This window comes from Sinocyclocheilus rhinocerous, unplaced genomic scaffold (assembly GCF_001515625.1).
Source record: "Sinocyclocheilus rhinocerous isolate Xijiao unplaced genomic scaffold, SAMN03320098_v1.1 scaffold72, whole genome shotgun sequence".
Classification (NCBI taxonomy): Eukaryota; Metazoa; Chordata; class Actinopteri; order Cypriniformes; family Cyprinidae; genus Sinocyclocheilus; species Sinocyclocheilus rhinocerous.
The window spans coordinates 370,202-385,176 of record NW_015628351.1 but is presented as its reverse complement, the minus strand read 5'-3'; the positions used below and the strand labels follow the sequence as shown (position 1 = coordinate 385,176).

The 14,975-nt window shown below is 36.2% G+C and overlaps 3 protein-coding genes across 6 annotated transcripts in view; all 3 read right to left on the bottom strand.

Moving 5' to 3' along the window:
• LOC107737512 (sentrin-specific protease 1-like) overlaps nucleotides 1-4,326 on the bottom strand; it is a 12,699-nt gene extending 8,373 nt beyond the window's left edge. Inside the window, exons 1-8 of one of the 3 annotated variants that reach the window (XM_016549005.1) lie at nucleotides 3,763-4,326; nucleotides 3,665-3,699; nucleotides 3,102-3,163; nucleotides 2,825-3,024; nucleotides 2,607-2,691; nucleotides 2,339-2,522; nucleotides 2,018-2,165; nucleotides 1,463-1,581 (exon numbers count right to left, since the gene is read on the bottom strand). In XM_016549005.1, the coding sequence (XP_016404491.1) occupies nucleotides 1,463-1,581; nucleotides 2,018-2,165; nucleotides 2,339-2,522; nucleotides 2,607-2,691; nucleotides 2,825-3,024; nucleotides 3,102-3,163; nucleotides 3,665-3,699; nucleotides 3,763-3,879 (950 nt within the window). In that variant the 5' untranslated portion in view covers nucleotides 3,880-4,326. Of the gene's footprint in view, nucleotides 1-1,462; nucleotides 1,582-2,017; nucleotides 2,166-2,338; nucleotides 2,523-2,606; nucleotides 2,692-2,824; nucleotides 3,025-3,101; nucleotides 3,164-3,664 lie in introns of all 3 variants that reach the window. The other 2 variants (XM_016549003.1, XM_016549004.1) reach the window with 2 other exon arrangements.
• Nucleotides 4,327-5,294: 968 nt separating this feature from the next.
• Nucleotides 5,295-10,233, bottom strand: LOC107737694 (protein lifeguard 2-like). The gene is made up of 12 exons (XM_016549281.1): nucleotides 10,030-10,233; nucleotides 9,008-9,092; nucleotides 8,446-8,546; nucleotides 8,302-8,366; nucleotides 8,162-8,215; nucleotides 7,927-7,977; nucleotides 7,669-7,708; nucleotides 7,476-7,513; nucleotides 7,152-7,239; nucleotides 6,948-7,043; nucleotides 6,773-6,826; nucleotides 5,295-6,132 (listed from the first exon to the last, which is right to left on the bottom strand). The coding sequence occupies exons 1-12, from the start codon at nucleotides 10,042-10,044 to the stop codon at nucleotides 5,980-5,982; spliced, it is 840 nt and encodes a 279-aa protein (XP_016404767.1). The 5' UTR covers nucleotides 10,045-10,233; the 3' UTR covers nucleotides 5,295-5,979.
• Nucleotides 10,234-11,461: 1,228 nt separating this feature from the next.
• On the bottom strand, nucleotides 11,462-13,353 carry LOC107737511 (fat storage-inducing transmembrane protein 2-like). Of its 2 annotated transcripts, none has more exons than XM_016549002.1 (2): nucleotides 12,945-13,353; nucleotides 11,462-12,640 (listed from the first exon to the last, which is right to left on the bottom strand). In XM_016549002.1, the coding sequence occupies exons 1-2, from the start codon at nucleotides 13,115-13,117 to the stop codon at nucleotides 12,139-12,141; spliced, it is 675 nt and encodes a 224-aa protein (XP_016404488.1). In that variant the 5' UTR covers nucleotides 13,118-13,353; the 3' UTR covers nucleotides 11,462-12,138. The 2 variants fall into 2 exon arrangements, with proteins under 2 accessions (XP_016404488.1, XP_016404487.1); XM_016549001.1 differs by having other exon boundaries at nucleotides 11,462-12,718; nucleotides 12,945-13,338.
• Nucleotides 13,354-14,975: the final 1,622 nt, after the last annotated feature.

Genomic DNA, 14,975 nt, shown 5'->3' with positions numbered 1-14,975 from the left:
CAAACGATGTGCAAATCCAGTGTCAGAATGTACCTTGTTATAAACATTTGTCACGCAAATGACGGGAACAAACAAACGCGCTTGAGAAACTCCGTTGCTGCCCTGGAAAAACAAATTGCATCCACTGTTCACATACACTGAATAAGGTTATCTTTTCCTCACATCCAAAAACACACATCTTCAGAGACATTAGGCTTGTTCGACTTCATGCGGTGCCGCAAAAGATCAGCTGCCGCCTGTCAAAAGCAATGCATTCTGGTTAGAAAATCTGTCCGACTTTGATCGGTGCTGCAGCCACCCTACGATCACATGTGCCATTAAAAGTACCGCAAGAGCAAAACGAGACCAGCCGCCTAGGTCAGGCACTGCGAAAGCCTTGATATGACACTATTCTCGTTGGTTAGATTCTGTGATAAGCACGATGTGTGTTGCGTGCTTATTCTAACAATTCAATTCCAATAATGCTCACAACTCTGTGTTTTTATAACAGTAAAAGCATTTTTTTTGTGTAGTCGGCACTGTTATATGAGTCACGTTTTAAAAAATAAAAAAAAACACTGACAAAAGCATATACCCCCACTTTATTTGTAACGTTATTTAAATAGCATATGTTAATGTTGAACTTATTCATGAACAGATGGCGCTGTATTAAGCAGTATATAAAAGTGTTTCTGTTGCTTTATGAAAACGTTTCTGAAACGTCTGTGTATTTGACAAATATTGCATATAATTCACTTCATCTGTGATAGAGCATGCAAACACTGCGAGAGCTTCATTACCAGGAGAAGAAGTGTCCGATTTGACGTCTCTTTTTTTTTTTCGCCCCGACTGCAAGTGGCTACTCTCTCCAGCCGGAGGCAGCTAGTGTAGTTCCTCTCTAACAACCTAGTCTTCTCGAGCAAGTAACTGCAGCGCTGCCGATGACTTCCGTAACCATGAAAGAAACGCGTTAAGTGGCGCGCTCTTGCTCTCGCTTGGGTCACCGAGTGCGTGTACGCGCATAAGTATCCAACTCTTAACAGTGTAAATAACTCAAAATGCATGAAATGACATTAGACCCCGTTAAGCGCAGCATATTGCAGCGACAAGCGTTTTGCCAGTGACAACCTAGAAGTACCTCACATTCGCATAAACTAGCACTAGCTGAAAACAACTAAATGAGCCTAAGCAACACGGATAGCTATTCCTAGTGATGATGGTGTTTTGCCTGCCGAATTCGCCATTTAATTAGCTATTGAGCAATGCAAAAACTGCTGATAATACTGAGAGGCCTTATATATGAATGCTTCGTCGTATTCCTATAGGTAGATGGGGATCAGCTGATGCGAGCTTGACTAACGTGACCTGCCAGAACTAATGCTTACGCTTGATTTTTGGATAAACTATCCCTTTAAACAGCTCAGGTTTGTCACGGACATAAAGAACACACATTTTAAAGTAGCATGATGACACAGATACTCACAAATCTCGATGCGAGCGAATGCTGGAGTGAGAACTTCCATCGTGAAGGAAGGTCGACTGGCCACCAGACACCATGGCTAGGAGCTGCCTGTAAACCTCCTTTTCTTCCTCACGCACCGACTATAAAACAGTAAAAGCAAAGTCTAATTAGGGCTGCACAATTTGGGGGAAAATTTGAATCACAATTTTTTTGATAAATTAATAAAATAATAAAAAACCACAATATCCAGATTAGCTGTACTTGTTTGTAGGGCTACATAATTTGGCCCAAATTACAATTGTATATCAATATGACTATACAATAATAATAATAACATTTACTACTATTAAATGAAAATATCACAAGCTGAACATGTGTAAATGAAAACAGTTCTGCTCTTCACTTTGAAACATACTGCTGCACATTATTTATTTAAACCATATCCCTTGTTATTTGATTATTATAACTCAGTTTTAAACTTATTGTGCAGTCCTATGTCTAAAGAAGTAATTCTACCATTTTTTATGCCATGAAATATTTGGTTTATTAAGCAAACTAGTACAATGAGTGTCTAACCTCCTGTGCTGTACAGCGGGCTCTGGCCCGGAGGAGGCGGTTTGAGCTGCCATGTGAAGGACTCTGGACCACTCGGATTGGAAAGGTCTTCTCATACAGGCTAGTATAAGTGGCTTTTCCTGAATTGGTCTCAGAAGATGACAAAAAGCTACAACAGAAACAAATTTACTTTCAGTTTCATTACCTTGCATTTATTCCACTGTTTCAAACCAGAACAATATTACCTATCAACAAAAAAATGTAACAAAAACCTAAGATCATATTACTTAATTATGATTCTTTCTAACATAAATGTCATGAATAGCTTAGATTTAACTGAACCTGTGTGGTCGGTGGTACAGGGATCTGCCCAAGCGGGGAGAGGGGGAAGGTTTTTGTGTGGAGGCAGGGGGTAAGTTAACAGAGTGTCCGTTAGCTTTGTGTGTCTCATGGGGTGGATGGTCCATACAAACTTGTCTTCTGCTCGCTTTTGATATGGTCACTGACTCCTCAGTCCATAAGGAATCTGTCAAAACAAAACAAAAAAGACTATGTCAGCATATGTTATTTGCAGAAAGAAAAACAAAAATGTAACTATTTTTACCCTTACCAGATTTTGTGACAGTCCTCCAGTCAACTGAACTAGATGGAGCTACAAATGTGTCCTCAAGTATATCACGTGACTGATCCCCAAACTTTACGAAAAAGCAGAAAATGTATAGCACAGACAAAATGAATTAGACAGCACGACAGCTTTTGCTCTTCTGTTAAACCTGATCTCAAGAAAATTAAGTAAACCCACTAAGATCTTGATGAGCAAAAAAGTACCTTTTTTTCCACCCACAAAGATGCTGATGTAGCAGAATTGGCTGCAGGTTCTGATGGTATTCCTGTTTGAGGTGGACCAGGTGATGCTGGCAACAAGTTCCCCGGGTTAGGTATGACACTGTTCTTTACCAAGTATGCAACACTCGAACCATGGGTCTTCACTCCTCCGGCTGCATTTTTCACTGTATCCATAATATCCCCTAGAGAACAAGAAACAAAATGTTATTGTAATTGCCATAAATTTGTTTTATCATGTATTCAGAATGGTGTTATTTACCCATTCTGAATTTCTTCACCACTTTCTCCTCCTCCTGATCAACTGAATCTCCATCTTCCAAACTATAAGAAAATACAAAATTGAGACAGGTGTTTTATTATAAATGAACGTGCAATAAATATTTAAAAAATAAAATTGTTCATTATTAATACTTATATAAAAAGAAAATATATTCATAAGAAACAAAAATAATTGAATAGAATATTATAACATCAACTTGTTAAAGGTTGCTCAGTTGTTTTATTGAAGCAGCAAACGCGCAAATATATTCGGGAAAACAATATAGTTTCATATATTACAATAAACGACAAAAGAAAATAAAAATAATCAACAAAAAGAAAGAAAATGAATGGTTTATCAGGAGCTCTAGACGCGCACGCGTTTCTAACGTCATCCAATCAAAACAGTTCGCGCTTTAATGACCGAACCAAAACATTACGACTCAAAAACCAGTTTAAAGACCTAAACTTTCATTGTAAGCCCAAACAATGAATAAAATAACAGTTATTGGACTTACACGTAAACGCCTTACAGTTATGTGCATATATTAACAATCTTTTTACCAGTCTAGTGGTCTCTTTCTCCGTAATGTCCCGTCCTGATCCACAGAAAGAGACCAGTCTAGTGGTCTCTTTCTCCGTAATGTCCCGTCCTGATCCACCTGATCCACAATGTCCCGTCCTGATCCACAGGAACCGGTATGAACCCCACCAGCTGGAGCTCCGTTTCGCAGACTGGCGATTCCGGTTCCGATCCATTCGTATAACTTATTAAACATGATGAAAGACTGAAAGCCTCGATTATAGCGGGTAACGTTAAGCCCTTAGGGCTGTCAGCGCAGTCCCAAACGCGGGCTCCCTCTGCCCTTCATCCGCATGCCACTGCTAACCAGCTTTGTTAGATAAAAGTAGCTGAATTCTTGACTTCAACACGACTAAACCAGTTCAGATAAACCCACACCGCTGATCTTTAGCTCAACCAGCTAACCAGCTGCTAACACGCGAGATACCAGCCCAGCAATAATTACATCTGAGGTGAAGCGGGCTCCAAATAGCTTCGTCCGTGTGTTAGTATCTGTTGTGGAACTGACTCGATTTTCTCAGAAGCCGTAAGCGATACTGTGAATGAGATATTGAGTACACAAAGTTGCATTAATGCCTCCCGCTTCTTCCTTATTTAAAAGCAGACCATGGCCGAAGACCACATGTTAAAACCGCACTCTCCCATTGGATGAGCGGAGCGGAAGAGCGTCATCAGTGCGCAGTGTTTTGAAAGAGGAATGGTGGGATCAAGTGCAAAGTGTTTCAGTGCTTTTATATATGCTTTAACTTTAAACACACTGTTATAGTAGAGGGGGTTGATTATTCTCAGTGACTCCAATAGTTTGAATCATTTAGTGATTTGTTCAGTGGCTCTTTCTGCAGGTTACAATGTTATGCCAGTAGGTGGCGATAAATGAATGTTTGTGTTTTATGAGCGAGTCGCTGAATCGTTCATTCAACCGTCTTTCTATCTTTTCTTAAAATTGCGTGTCTACAAATTTATTAAGATATCTCAGAAAGAGTTTTAAACATCATGCACATTTTCCCCATAAATGACAACAAAACGGGTCTATTTATCCTGGTTTTCTCTTTGACATAAATTAAATGTTAAGGTCCCCCCATATATGAGATGTACGCTTGTTGTTTTATTAAAAAGAGAGACAACTGTGTTGTCTATAATGTTATGATAACACACCTGCACACAAAGATATAGAAGGGATTATATTTGTGTTTTCAGAGAAATTCAAGAACATTCACATTTATTTACTCTAATTACCTCCTAGAGGAAATGCATCTTTTTCTTTTCTTTTTTGCCAATTTGCAACTGAAACATACTTGTCATTTAATAATTTCATATTCAATACATTTTAATAAATTCCATTTATTGGTCACACACTGTCTCTATACTGTAAAGGCCACAAACAGGAACACTTTCTAATATGTAGCACTGCATTCTGTTTAAATCCAGCTACAGTGATTTTGCACTCTCTCTTTTAGTGAACACTGTAAATCTATGTACAGATCCGAAATTACGCACAACTCATTTTCTTCAAAAATAGATCTGTGCTATGATAATACATTAATAAACCTCTATGGAATGAAAAAAAATCTGATTTATATTAATAACACATATAGGCCTAAACAAAAAAAATGCTCAAAAAGCATATCTCAATCAAGCTGACTTACAATGGCAGCAAAAATCAAAATAGAACATTCCTATGAAATATCAAGGTAAATTCAAATGGAAGCACCGATTATTTAAATCAAATTTGTACAAATTAACTCAGAAATGTAAGTGTTACTTTGATTCATAGGTGCACTCCTAAAACCCAGCCAGCTATTCAAAAAACTTGTTAACACTCTGTTATGAAAATATTCATCCCAATATCTAGTTTCTCAGAATGATTAGTTAAAATGTCCTCATGCTGTGATATCACATATGAAACTTTTGCAGGGTCAGACACAAAGAGGAATGAGGTAGACATCGATGGATAAATGTGATGCTCTGATATTTCATGCACTTTCACTGCTAATGACATCAGACAGGTTTCACAGACAGTTGACACCAGTGCATTTGATATTTTCTGTTTTGTTTTCTATGACACCAGTTGTAAAACTAGCTGAATGTTGTTCAAGTTTTACCAGTGTACATAAGCAACGTATAATATGCAAGACCTCCTTCACGCTACAGGATAAATGTGTGGCACATCGTAAAAGCTGAGGTGAGCTTAAACAAAACAGTGTGCACTGAAGATCCATATCATGCTGGAAAGGCATGATCACTCAGATCAGAGAGACAAAAGAAGAGCCGTTGGAGCTTCAGGTTAACAGCACATTCACTCCCGTTCAGGAGTTCCAAACAACTGGAGAAAGAAAGAGAAGATGTAAACAACGTCCAGGTATATGCTGAGGGTGGCAAAGATGTATTCCTCAGGATTTATGGTGTATTGCTTTTTCCCCATCAGCATCTGTGTGTCAAATGCCAGGAACTAAAAGACAAAAGAGAGATTAAAATAATACAATGACAATAATTACTAACAAACACAAGGGATAATGTTGTGTAGGGGTCCTAAAAAACCTTATCAGGATTTATTTTGCGATAATGATATGCTGACTGTGCATGATCCACTTTTTACTCTGTTACTCAAACAAATAAATAAATAAATGCATGAACAGTTAAACCCTATGAAGCCTACTGTTATCATATTTGTTACACTAAATTAAAAACATTCCTTCTTTTGTCTGATTGACAGTTTATACTTTTTTAGCAAGTAAAATGCCTTTCAGTAAATGTCTTTTTTTTCTGTGAAATCTTTACAGATTTTTATAAATATAAGAATAACTTTGATATTGTTAGTAATATTAAGATGAACACTTACTGGACTGAAGCAACTTGTGTATGAGCTCCATATTCTCAATATATCATGCCATAAAAGCCTAATGTAATGGATACTCAACAAAAAACATATTCAACATTTTTTCTCTAAAAGGCTTGTCTAAATGTTTCCAAATGTTTTCAAAAAACTGTTCCATAAAAAAAAAAAAACTGATTCTGGTTATACCACGTCAGGCTTTACGGGGGTTCTTTACGATACTGATCTGAGTTGAAATGATTTTAGAATTATGTACCATGCAAAACAGTATTGATCCCAAGGCAGCGTACACAGCATGCAACCATGGAACCTGTAAAGAGAAAAGAGAAGAACTTTGGTGAAAGTACATTCTTATTTCTGTGAATATTAAAGTCCAGCACCCTGCTGAGAAATCATAAATCTACCAGTCAACTACTAACATAGGTACTTACATATCCAAAGGGCAGGATGACTGCCAGGACAAGTCCACAAATGAACAATACTGTGCAGAAAACTAACAGCACGCCTTGGTATGAAGTAATATCAATCTGTAAAATCACAAATATTTGATCAGAATAAATATACTCCAGATTACAGTTAAAAAATGATTGCATTCAAGAAAAATGAAAATATATGTTGCTTTTAAAAATACTAACCTTGGTTTGGAAGCTAAAGATAGTAATAGCAAGACACACCAAGGCAGTAATACCCAGGCAGATGATGACAGATTTAGTATTGTAGTAGCTAGAGAGAGGGGAAATATTTAAATAAGAAATAGGCCTATCAAAAACCTGACATCTTGTTATACGCAAAAATATTTCACTTGAATTAATTTTGTGACATAACACAATATACTGTGCAAGTATGACAAAGTGGAAATATGAATATGAACCCATAAAATATGCAGAACAAGCTTAACACTTGTTGTTTGCGTGTATGTTAAAAATTCATAATAATACACATATAATGTGAGAGTTTACCTGGAGAGCATTCCTGTCATGTAAGAAAGAGACAGAGTCTAGAACAGAAGAGGTGAGATTAATGTTTAAATAGAAGAAGACTTTCTTTTATATGTGAAAATAGGCTTGTTCTTGATCAATACTAGTATTTGTCAAATAATAGCTAGATTGATAACCAAAGACGTAAGGTTCTTTTGGTTGGTTTGATACTCACAAAAATAATGAGCAGAATCAGATTCCATGGGAACTGCCTCCTGTAAGTAGAAAAGATAGAAATGAACGCATATTATATAATGTGCCAATTTTGCTCAAATAAAAGTTAATTGCTAAAAATATATATAAAAAATTATTTTAGATTATAAATTATACGATAATATAAATAAACAATTATATTATATCATATCATATTATATATTACAATATTATATTATATTATATTAATATGCATTTGTATCTCTACAAATACACTCACCGGGGTCCACGGCAGCAGGACAGGGTCAGATATGTGACAAAAAACACTACACTGTTGGGAGAACAAGACAATAAAGCCATTATACATTTACAGTAGATAACAGTGCATAGCAACACATAAAGTAAGAACTTGAACTGTTACTGAATTACTGTATTATATGCTATATGTCTATATTCAAACTGAATTTTAAGATTTGCATTTACAATGTCAACCCAAAATTATAAAGTGTACTTACTAAGATGCCCAGTACCAGCCAGGGTTGGTCTGTATGTAATATTTCACAGGTTCACTACAAGTTAAACAAGACATACTTGTTAAACAAGCTAAAAAAAAGGAATAATGCATTATGAACGTTTGTTCAGCTCATACACTCACCAGAAAATGAAAACAGCCACAAAGGCTAATGTGACAGATAGCTGGAGCATCAGGATGGTGTACACCTACAGGAAATAATATTACATTAATTCACTCCATATCGTCCACAGCAGCTCTGAACTGCTAAACAGAATGCAACAATACCTTGCGGATGAATATCCTCCTGATGTTTTGGTCATCCCAGCTGAATTCTGTGAGCATCTCACTATCTCCAGGATAAGCTCCACTATAACAAGGGCTTCCGCCTTCCAATAAAAAAGAAATTAAAAAAAAAAAAAAGTTAAAACATCCACTGTGACTGTCATGGGTGATGAATGCCATTAGTGTTCTATAGTATATAATGTCCAAAATACATTTGCATTGACTGAATTAAAGGGATAGTCCACCCAACAATCCAAGTGTCCTTCAAAACCTGTATGCATTTATTCGTTCTATCACTGTGAAACATAAAATAATTTTTTGAAGAACGTTGGTAAACAAACACTCTCGGGTCCCATTAACTTCCATAGTATTTCATGGCACCCAAAACTGTTTGATTACCAACATTCTTCAAAATATCTTCTTTTCTGTTACACAGTTTTAAATTACATGAAGGGGAATAAATGATAACAGAATTTTCATTTTTAGGTGGACTACCCCTTTAATAATAATTTTAAAGTGCAGATCAGTTTAAAAAGGAAATTCATGAAGGAAAAAGTAGTATTACCAGCAGTTGCCTCCTCATAACTTGGAGGAGCTGAGGCCATCGGCTGAACATCCGAGCCATTGTTTGACTTGTTTGTCACTGAAACCTGTAAACATATTAAACTTTATTTGTTATATGTGCACTTAATGGCAATATATTAGCTTTCCATTAACAATTATAGATAGATATTATAGAACAATTCTTAAAAGGAGCCTGTATTGCTACAGAACCTATTATTCACTGTAATTTGTTACATTATTAATCTGTCAGAGAAATATTATTTATTATAACAATATTTTTGAGTTTATTTTTTATATGGCTATACTGTGCATGGATTGGTTAATCGATGTGCATAATGCCATCCAAAAGTGTGTGTTTTACATTACAGAATGGAGAGAGTGAGTAAATGATCTGGCCATTACTTATCAATGACTAATTCACTGTAATAGGAGAGTTTGCTGTTGGTAAATGACATCACAAGGCACCTTAAAAGATGCTTTCCTCCTGTATATCCTGATCCATTTAATTCTAGAAGCTAAAAACGAACCTTGTTAACAGAAAATATAAAGATTTCTTGCATATAAAATTCAACAGAACTATAATAAACATATCTGTTTAATCAGGTGTATTTACAACACATGAAACGTCTTCTAGACATTATTTTCTAACTCTACCTTTGCAGCTTGCTCATGCAGTTGTAAAACATTATAATAGATGATACCAGCAGACTTCAAGAAATCAAAAAGAGCTCCTAAAGCAAAAATATCTCCATTTAGCGCTACAGAAATCAGTCCAAAAACATAAGGAAACAAATCCAAGACATGACAAAGCTTATTTTAGTGTCACTGGATCATTATTAATCATCATGGGGGACAGATGGAACCAGAACAATGCTGACAGACTAGTCTAGCACATAATAGAAATTACAGCTATTCAGACAACTGAATTCAGACAAGAAAAAAACTCTTTCCTTTTGGTTAATAGACAGCAATTAAAGTCAAATGATACAATCTTAAAGCAGTGTAAATAATACAAATGCTTACCTTTCCCTGGGTCATGGTCTCAGTTTTGAATCTAATTTGGCTTACTTCAAAAAGTCTTTGCGTCTGTCTTCAGAGTCTCCGCACCTGTCTGAGATGCTGCACACAGACGGTGATGATGCCGTACTGCTGTAATGACCGCAGCTCTGTGAGCACAAACCCCCTCCCTTAGTCTAAAAGGCACATTCTAGCAGCATCGAGGTTTTAAAACACCAATGACTGAGGCTCGGACTGTACCAATCAAGCTGGCACCAGAGGGCGGCAGCCTTTCCCCCATGACGCACATTAAAGTGTGATAACTACTGCTACTTTTGTCCAGAGAGATCCAGAATTTTTCCACAGCACCAAAACAGGGAGAAGTGTAAGAGGATGAAAGACAGTAGAACATATTTGATTAGATATTTAAAGGAATAGTTCAGCCAAAAATGAAAATTTGCTGAAAATCCACTATATATAAAATGTAGATGAGTTTGTTTCTGCTTCTGAACAGATTTGGAGAAGTTTAGCATTCCATCACTTGCTCATCAATGGATCCTCTGCAGTGAATGGGTGCCGTCAGAATGAGAGTCCAAACAGCTGATAAAACAAACATCACAATAACCCACATGATGACTGCAGTCCATCATTAAACGTTGTATGAAGCGGAAAGCTTTGTGCTTGTAAGAAATAAATCCATCATTAAAGCATATAGCTTCTGGCCAAAATACAAGGCCATACTCCATAATAACGCTTCCTCCATCGCCTGTTGTCCTCTCACATCAAAATCCATATTTGAACATATTCTATTTGGAAGCAATGGTTTGAAGTTGAAATCATTATAAGGATGGTTTTGTTTATTACAAGCAGTGGACTATAACAAATATGCGTCCGCAGTCTGGTGGATTACTTGTGATGCTTTTATCAGCTGTTTGGACTCTCATTCTGACGGCACCCATTGACTGCAGAGGATCCATTGATAGGCAACTGATGTAATGCTAAATTTCTTCCAATTTGTTCCAATGAAGAAACAAACTCATACATCTTGGATGACCCGCAAGTTAGTAAATTTTCATTTTTGGGTGAACTGTTCCTTTTAATTTGGTTTACAGTCTTACCTTGAGATAACAAAATCAAAACATCTACTAGAGGTCCTCAATTCAAAGCTATTTATTCATTCAAACACCATAATGCATTAAATAAAAATACACCTCAGTGATGTGTTATACTAACAAGAACTCTGTGTCATACAGTACAATATCTCATAACAACGTTGCGTTATGCTTTCTATGGAATACTGATGTATTAAGCATAATTGCAATGATAATTGTCTAAAATCATGTTTAATTGACACATGAAATGAGTAATGGATGTGCCCTCCATGACCAGCATGTCCCATCGTTTGTATTTTAGAATTAATTTACATCTGATTTGCATTGTTCTTCAAACCTGTAAGAAATACTTATAACCAGCCACATATTTATTTGAATGCATCGCTCAAACATCAATCCAGTCTTATAATATTATAAACAGTATATTTGAGATCCTTTTGGGTTTCTAAGAACAGGTGGTGTCAGTTTTCCTTTGGCAAACTGATTAGACTCTTAACATTCATCAGTGACATGAGGAATAACAACAACTGCAAACTACTAATCTAACAATGGCATGTATGAATGAACAACAGAACACATAAAATGGTCCTATTAAAACACAATGCAAATATATAATTTACACAAATGCATCACACTATAATTCTCTGACCTCAAATTTATCAGATTTCATATTTTTGTTTAAAATCAATAAATAGGCCAATTACAAATATTGAAAATATTAGTGTCATGAGGAACTGTTTCTGTTAAAAGGCAGCTCAGCTGATGGTCGCAGGTTGATTACAGAAAGCAGCAGCAGACTACCATATAAGCTAAATTTATTGTCAGGTTTACTATTCCAGCTCTGTATGAAGCCACAAAACGTTTGAAGGCAATAATAAGGCTCAGATGTGACCTCTCAGATTACAGATTGTCATTTTAGGAACACCAGCTGCCTGCCGCCTCACTTGGACGGCTAATCTGTCATTGGTCTCACAAAAGATATGTGAAGCTTGTTGTAGTGCACTTGTAGCATTTAGTTCTCACACTAAGCATGTTGTTTCTGCTGTGGAGGGAGACCTGGAGAAAAAGGCATTGGGTACCAAACAACGTAAGTCACGTACCACACTAATATCCCACACAACGTCCCTATAACCTTGTCAACAATATCATGGAAATACACAGAAGTGCATCCGAACATCCATATCCAGATGGCCACAATCGCATTGAGTGCTATATAAAGACAATCAAGACGAATGTTTCTGTCACTCTGCGGTATGTGTAACATGGGCACCATTTCCTCCACAATCACAAGAGAAGAGTAAGTCAAGATGAAGGAGTGTCCTGATATGTCGAATCCATCCCAGATGAATCCGGCCTTCTTGCACGCCGCCTTTGTGGTAATGTCACCATGGATAACTTGCATGGTGTCTGACTCATAGCACGAACCGGTAATATCTTCAATGTAGAAAAAAGTCTCAGTGCAGGTGTACCAAATGAATGTTGCCACCAGAAGTGACGTCAGCCGCCTCAACACAAATGTGTGGCTTCTGTTGTAAAGGTTGGAGTAAAAGATGAAAGGCAGAAGTAAAACAATGGTCCATCCCCAAGAAATTTTCACAAAATATCTGAAAGTAACAAAAAAAGGAAGTGAATACGATTAAATGACTTTGAAGCCAAACATCAATGTCATAGTAAGTTGTCAATGACAAGCATTGCTTTTTAATATCGTTTAAAGCCTATTGCTTTTATATAACATAGTATTGTTATCCACTAAAATAATTTAGTTTTACAGTGTTTAATTAAGTTCTAGGTAAGGTTGCTACCATATAGTTACAGTAGACTTGTACTCACAGATTTAAAACATTTCTGCTGTTACTGAAGTAGCTCTCTGGCACGAGGCCCGTCGCTTTCAAAATCGATCCTGTAAACGAAATACAAACGAACAAATGCGGTAAACAAGTACGGGCACACTGCTGTCTCCAAAGACAAGCCAAACTGTTCACTAAGCTGCCTACTGCAGCCATGTTGTTCTGTGTGCTGCTGTGTGTTTGAATGCGGAAACAGAAACCATCACGCTACTACGAATCCTGCTACGATGACGGGGTGTCGATTAATATTCATGAGCAAGCCTTCGCCATTGGAGAACTACTAAGCAACGTCGCCATTACCTTATTAAATATCCAAGAGTGAGATGTCCGCCATAGGAAGGTTACTAAACACGTCGGCGCTGTCTGATTAATATGCATGAGCAAAACCTTCGCTCTAGTAGCGGGTGAGTTGCTGCTGTCATCATTAATCATCACGAAAAGTAAAATCTTTCATCGTTGCATAAGATTATAAGACAAAAACGGCAGAAAAGATGCTGTTTGGTTAAATGTGTATTTAAAGGTTTGAAGAAATATAGTTATTTTAAAACATATCAAAATATATTAACATAAAAAAAAAAATCTTTTTAGAATGTAGAATGGGTGAGTAGTTTTGTCTAGGCTTTCACTGTCCAATAGGTGGCACTATAATATAGTCACGAAAAATCTCTACCTTTTTTTTTTTTAAAGAAAAACATGTAGCCTAAAAGACACTTTAAAATTGTCACCTAAGAAGTAACATATCTTCCCATTTAATCAATTTTTGCACATATTCTTGATGTGCACTGTTTTCGAACCTAAATATCTACAGATGCACTTGAGAGAACAGACAATATTCAGTTTGCTATTCTTAATTAAAACTCATTTTAAAAATCTCGATGTTTTAAAATAATATGTTTGGAAAGATTAAAAAAATTAACTTGGAACGTTCCACAGGCTTGCCCTTGTTGCACTCTATATTGGCAAGAGTGTATTTATTCAAAGGCAGTGTTTCCAAGTATTTGTGCCATTTGGCTAGGTTGTCTCTCCATTCTGCTTCCACATATTGTGCCAGACAGAGCAGTCTGACAGGATGTTAAATACTGGTGTTTTAAAACTGATTGCCATGGATTTAAAAATCATTTGGAAATCTCTGAAGCAGTTACAACTGGAAACAGTACAGGTGCATTTAGACCCTTATTTCAATCATTAAATCCAGTTTGGACTCTCTTGGATGCAATTAAGAATCGTCAAGAGAATAAACGTAATATGATTTTAATGAACTAGAGATCTGTTAGCTGAATGGACCTAAAATGTCTGACAAAATATTTTATTTAAAAAAGAAAAATTATTTTAATTTTAGATTGATTTAACATCATATAAAATCTGAAGGGTTTTAAGAGTATGCTGAAGTGGTTAGATTTAAACATAAAATAAAAGCTATAAAAGTACAATTGTTTAAAATATTTATACCCTAAATAGTAATTTAAATATTTGATTAAATTTGATTAAATATATTTCATTTATTTACATCTGTTAATTGTGTGTGTGTGTGTGTTTTCTGAATAAAGCAACTGAGCAAATGTATATGTAACATTAAAACAGTAATAATACATTGATGATTACGCAAACTTTTTTTTTTTTATTACCACTCCCTTCAGATACCACACTTTTGTGCGTGTCTAGACAAGATGATGTCATATTAGAGGAAGTCAGATTGTTTGTGGCCTGATTGTCCACCCAAGCTTGATCCATTTCACACTGTCTCACAGAAGGGGGGCCTCAGTGAGTTATGGCTTCGTCTGCTCTTCCTCAGAGCATTCCTGACAGTAAATCTGAAATGTAGCAGCTTGACATCATAGGTGCTTTATAAAATGGAACCTTTCAGAACCCCACATATGAGAAAAATATAATTGGTCGATATGGGGTAAAGTCTCACAAACTCTTAAAGGGGACAGTCCACCCCAAAATGAAAATTTATTCAATCTGTTTAAACCTGGATGACTTTCTTTTCATCTGTGGAACACACAGACACCCA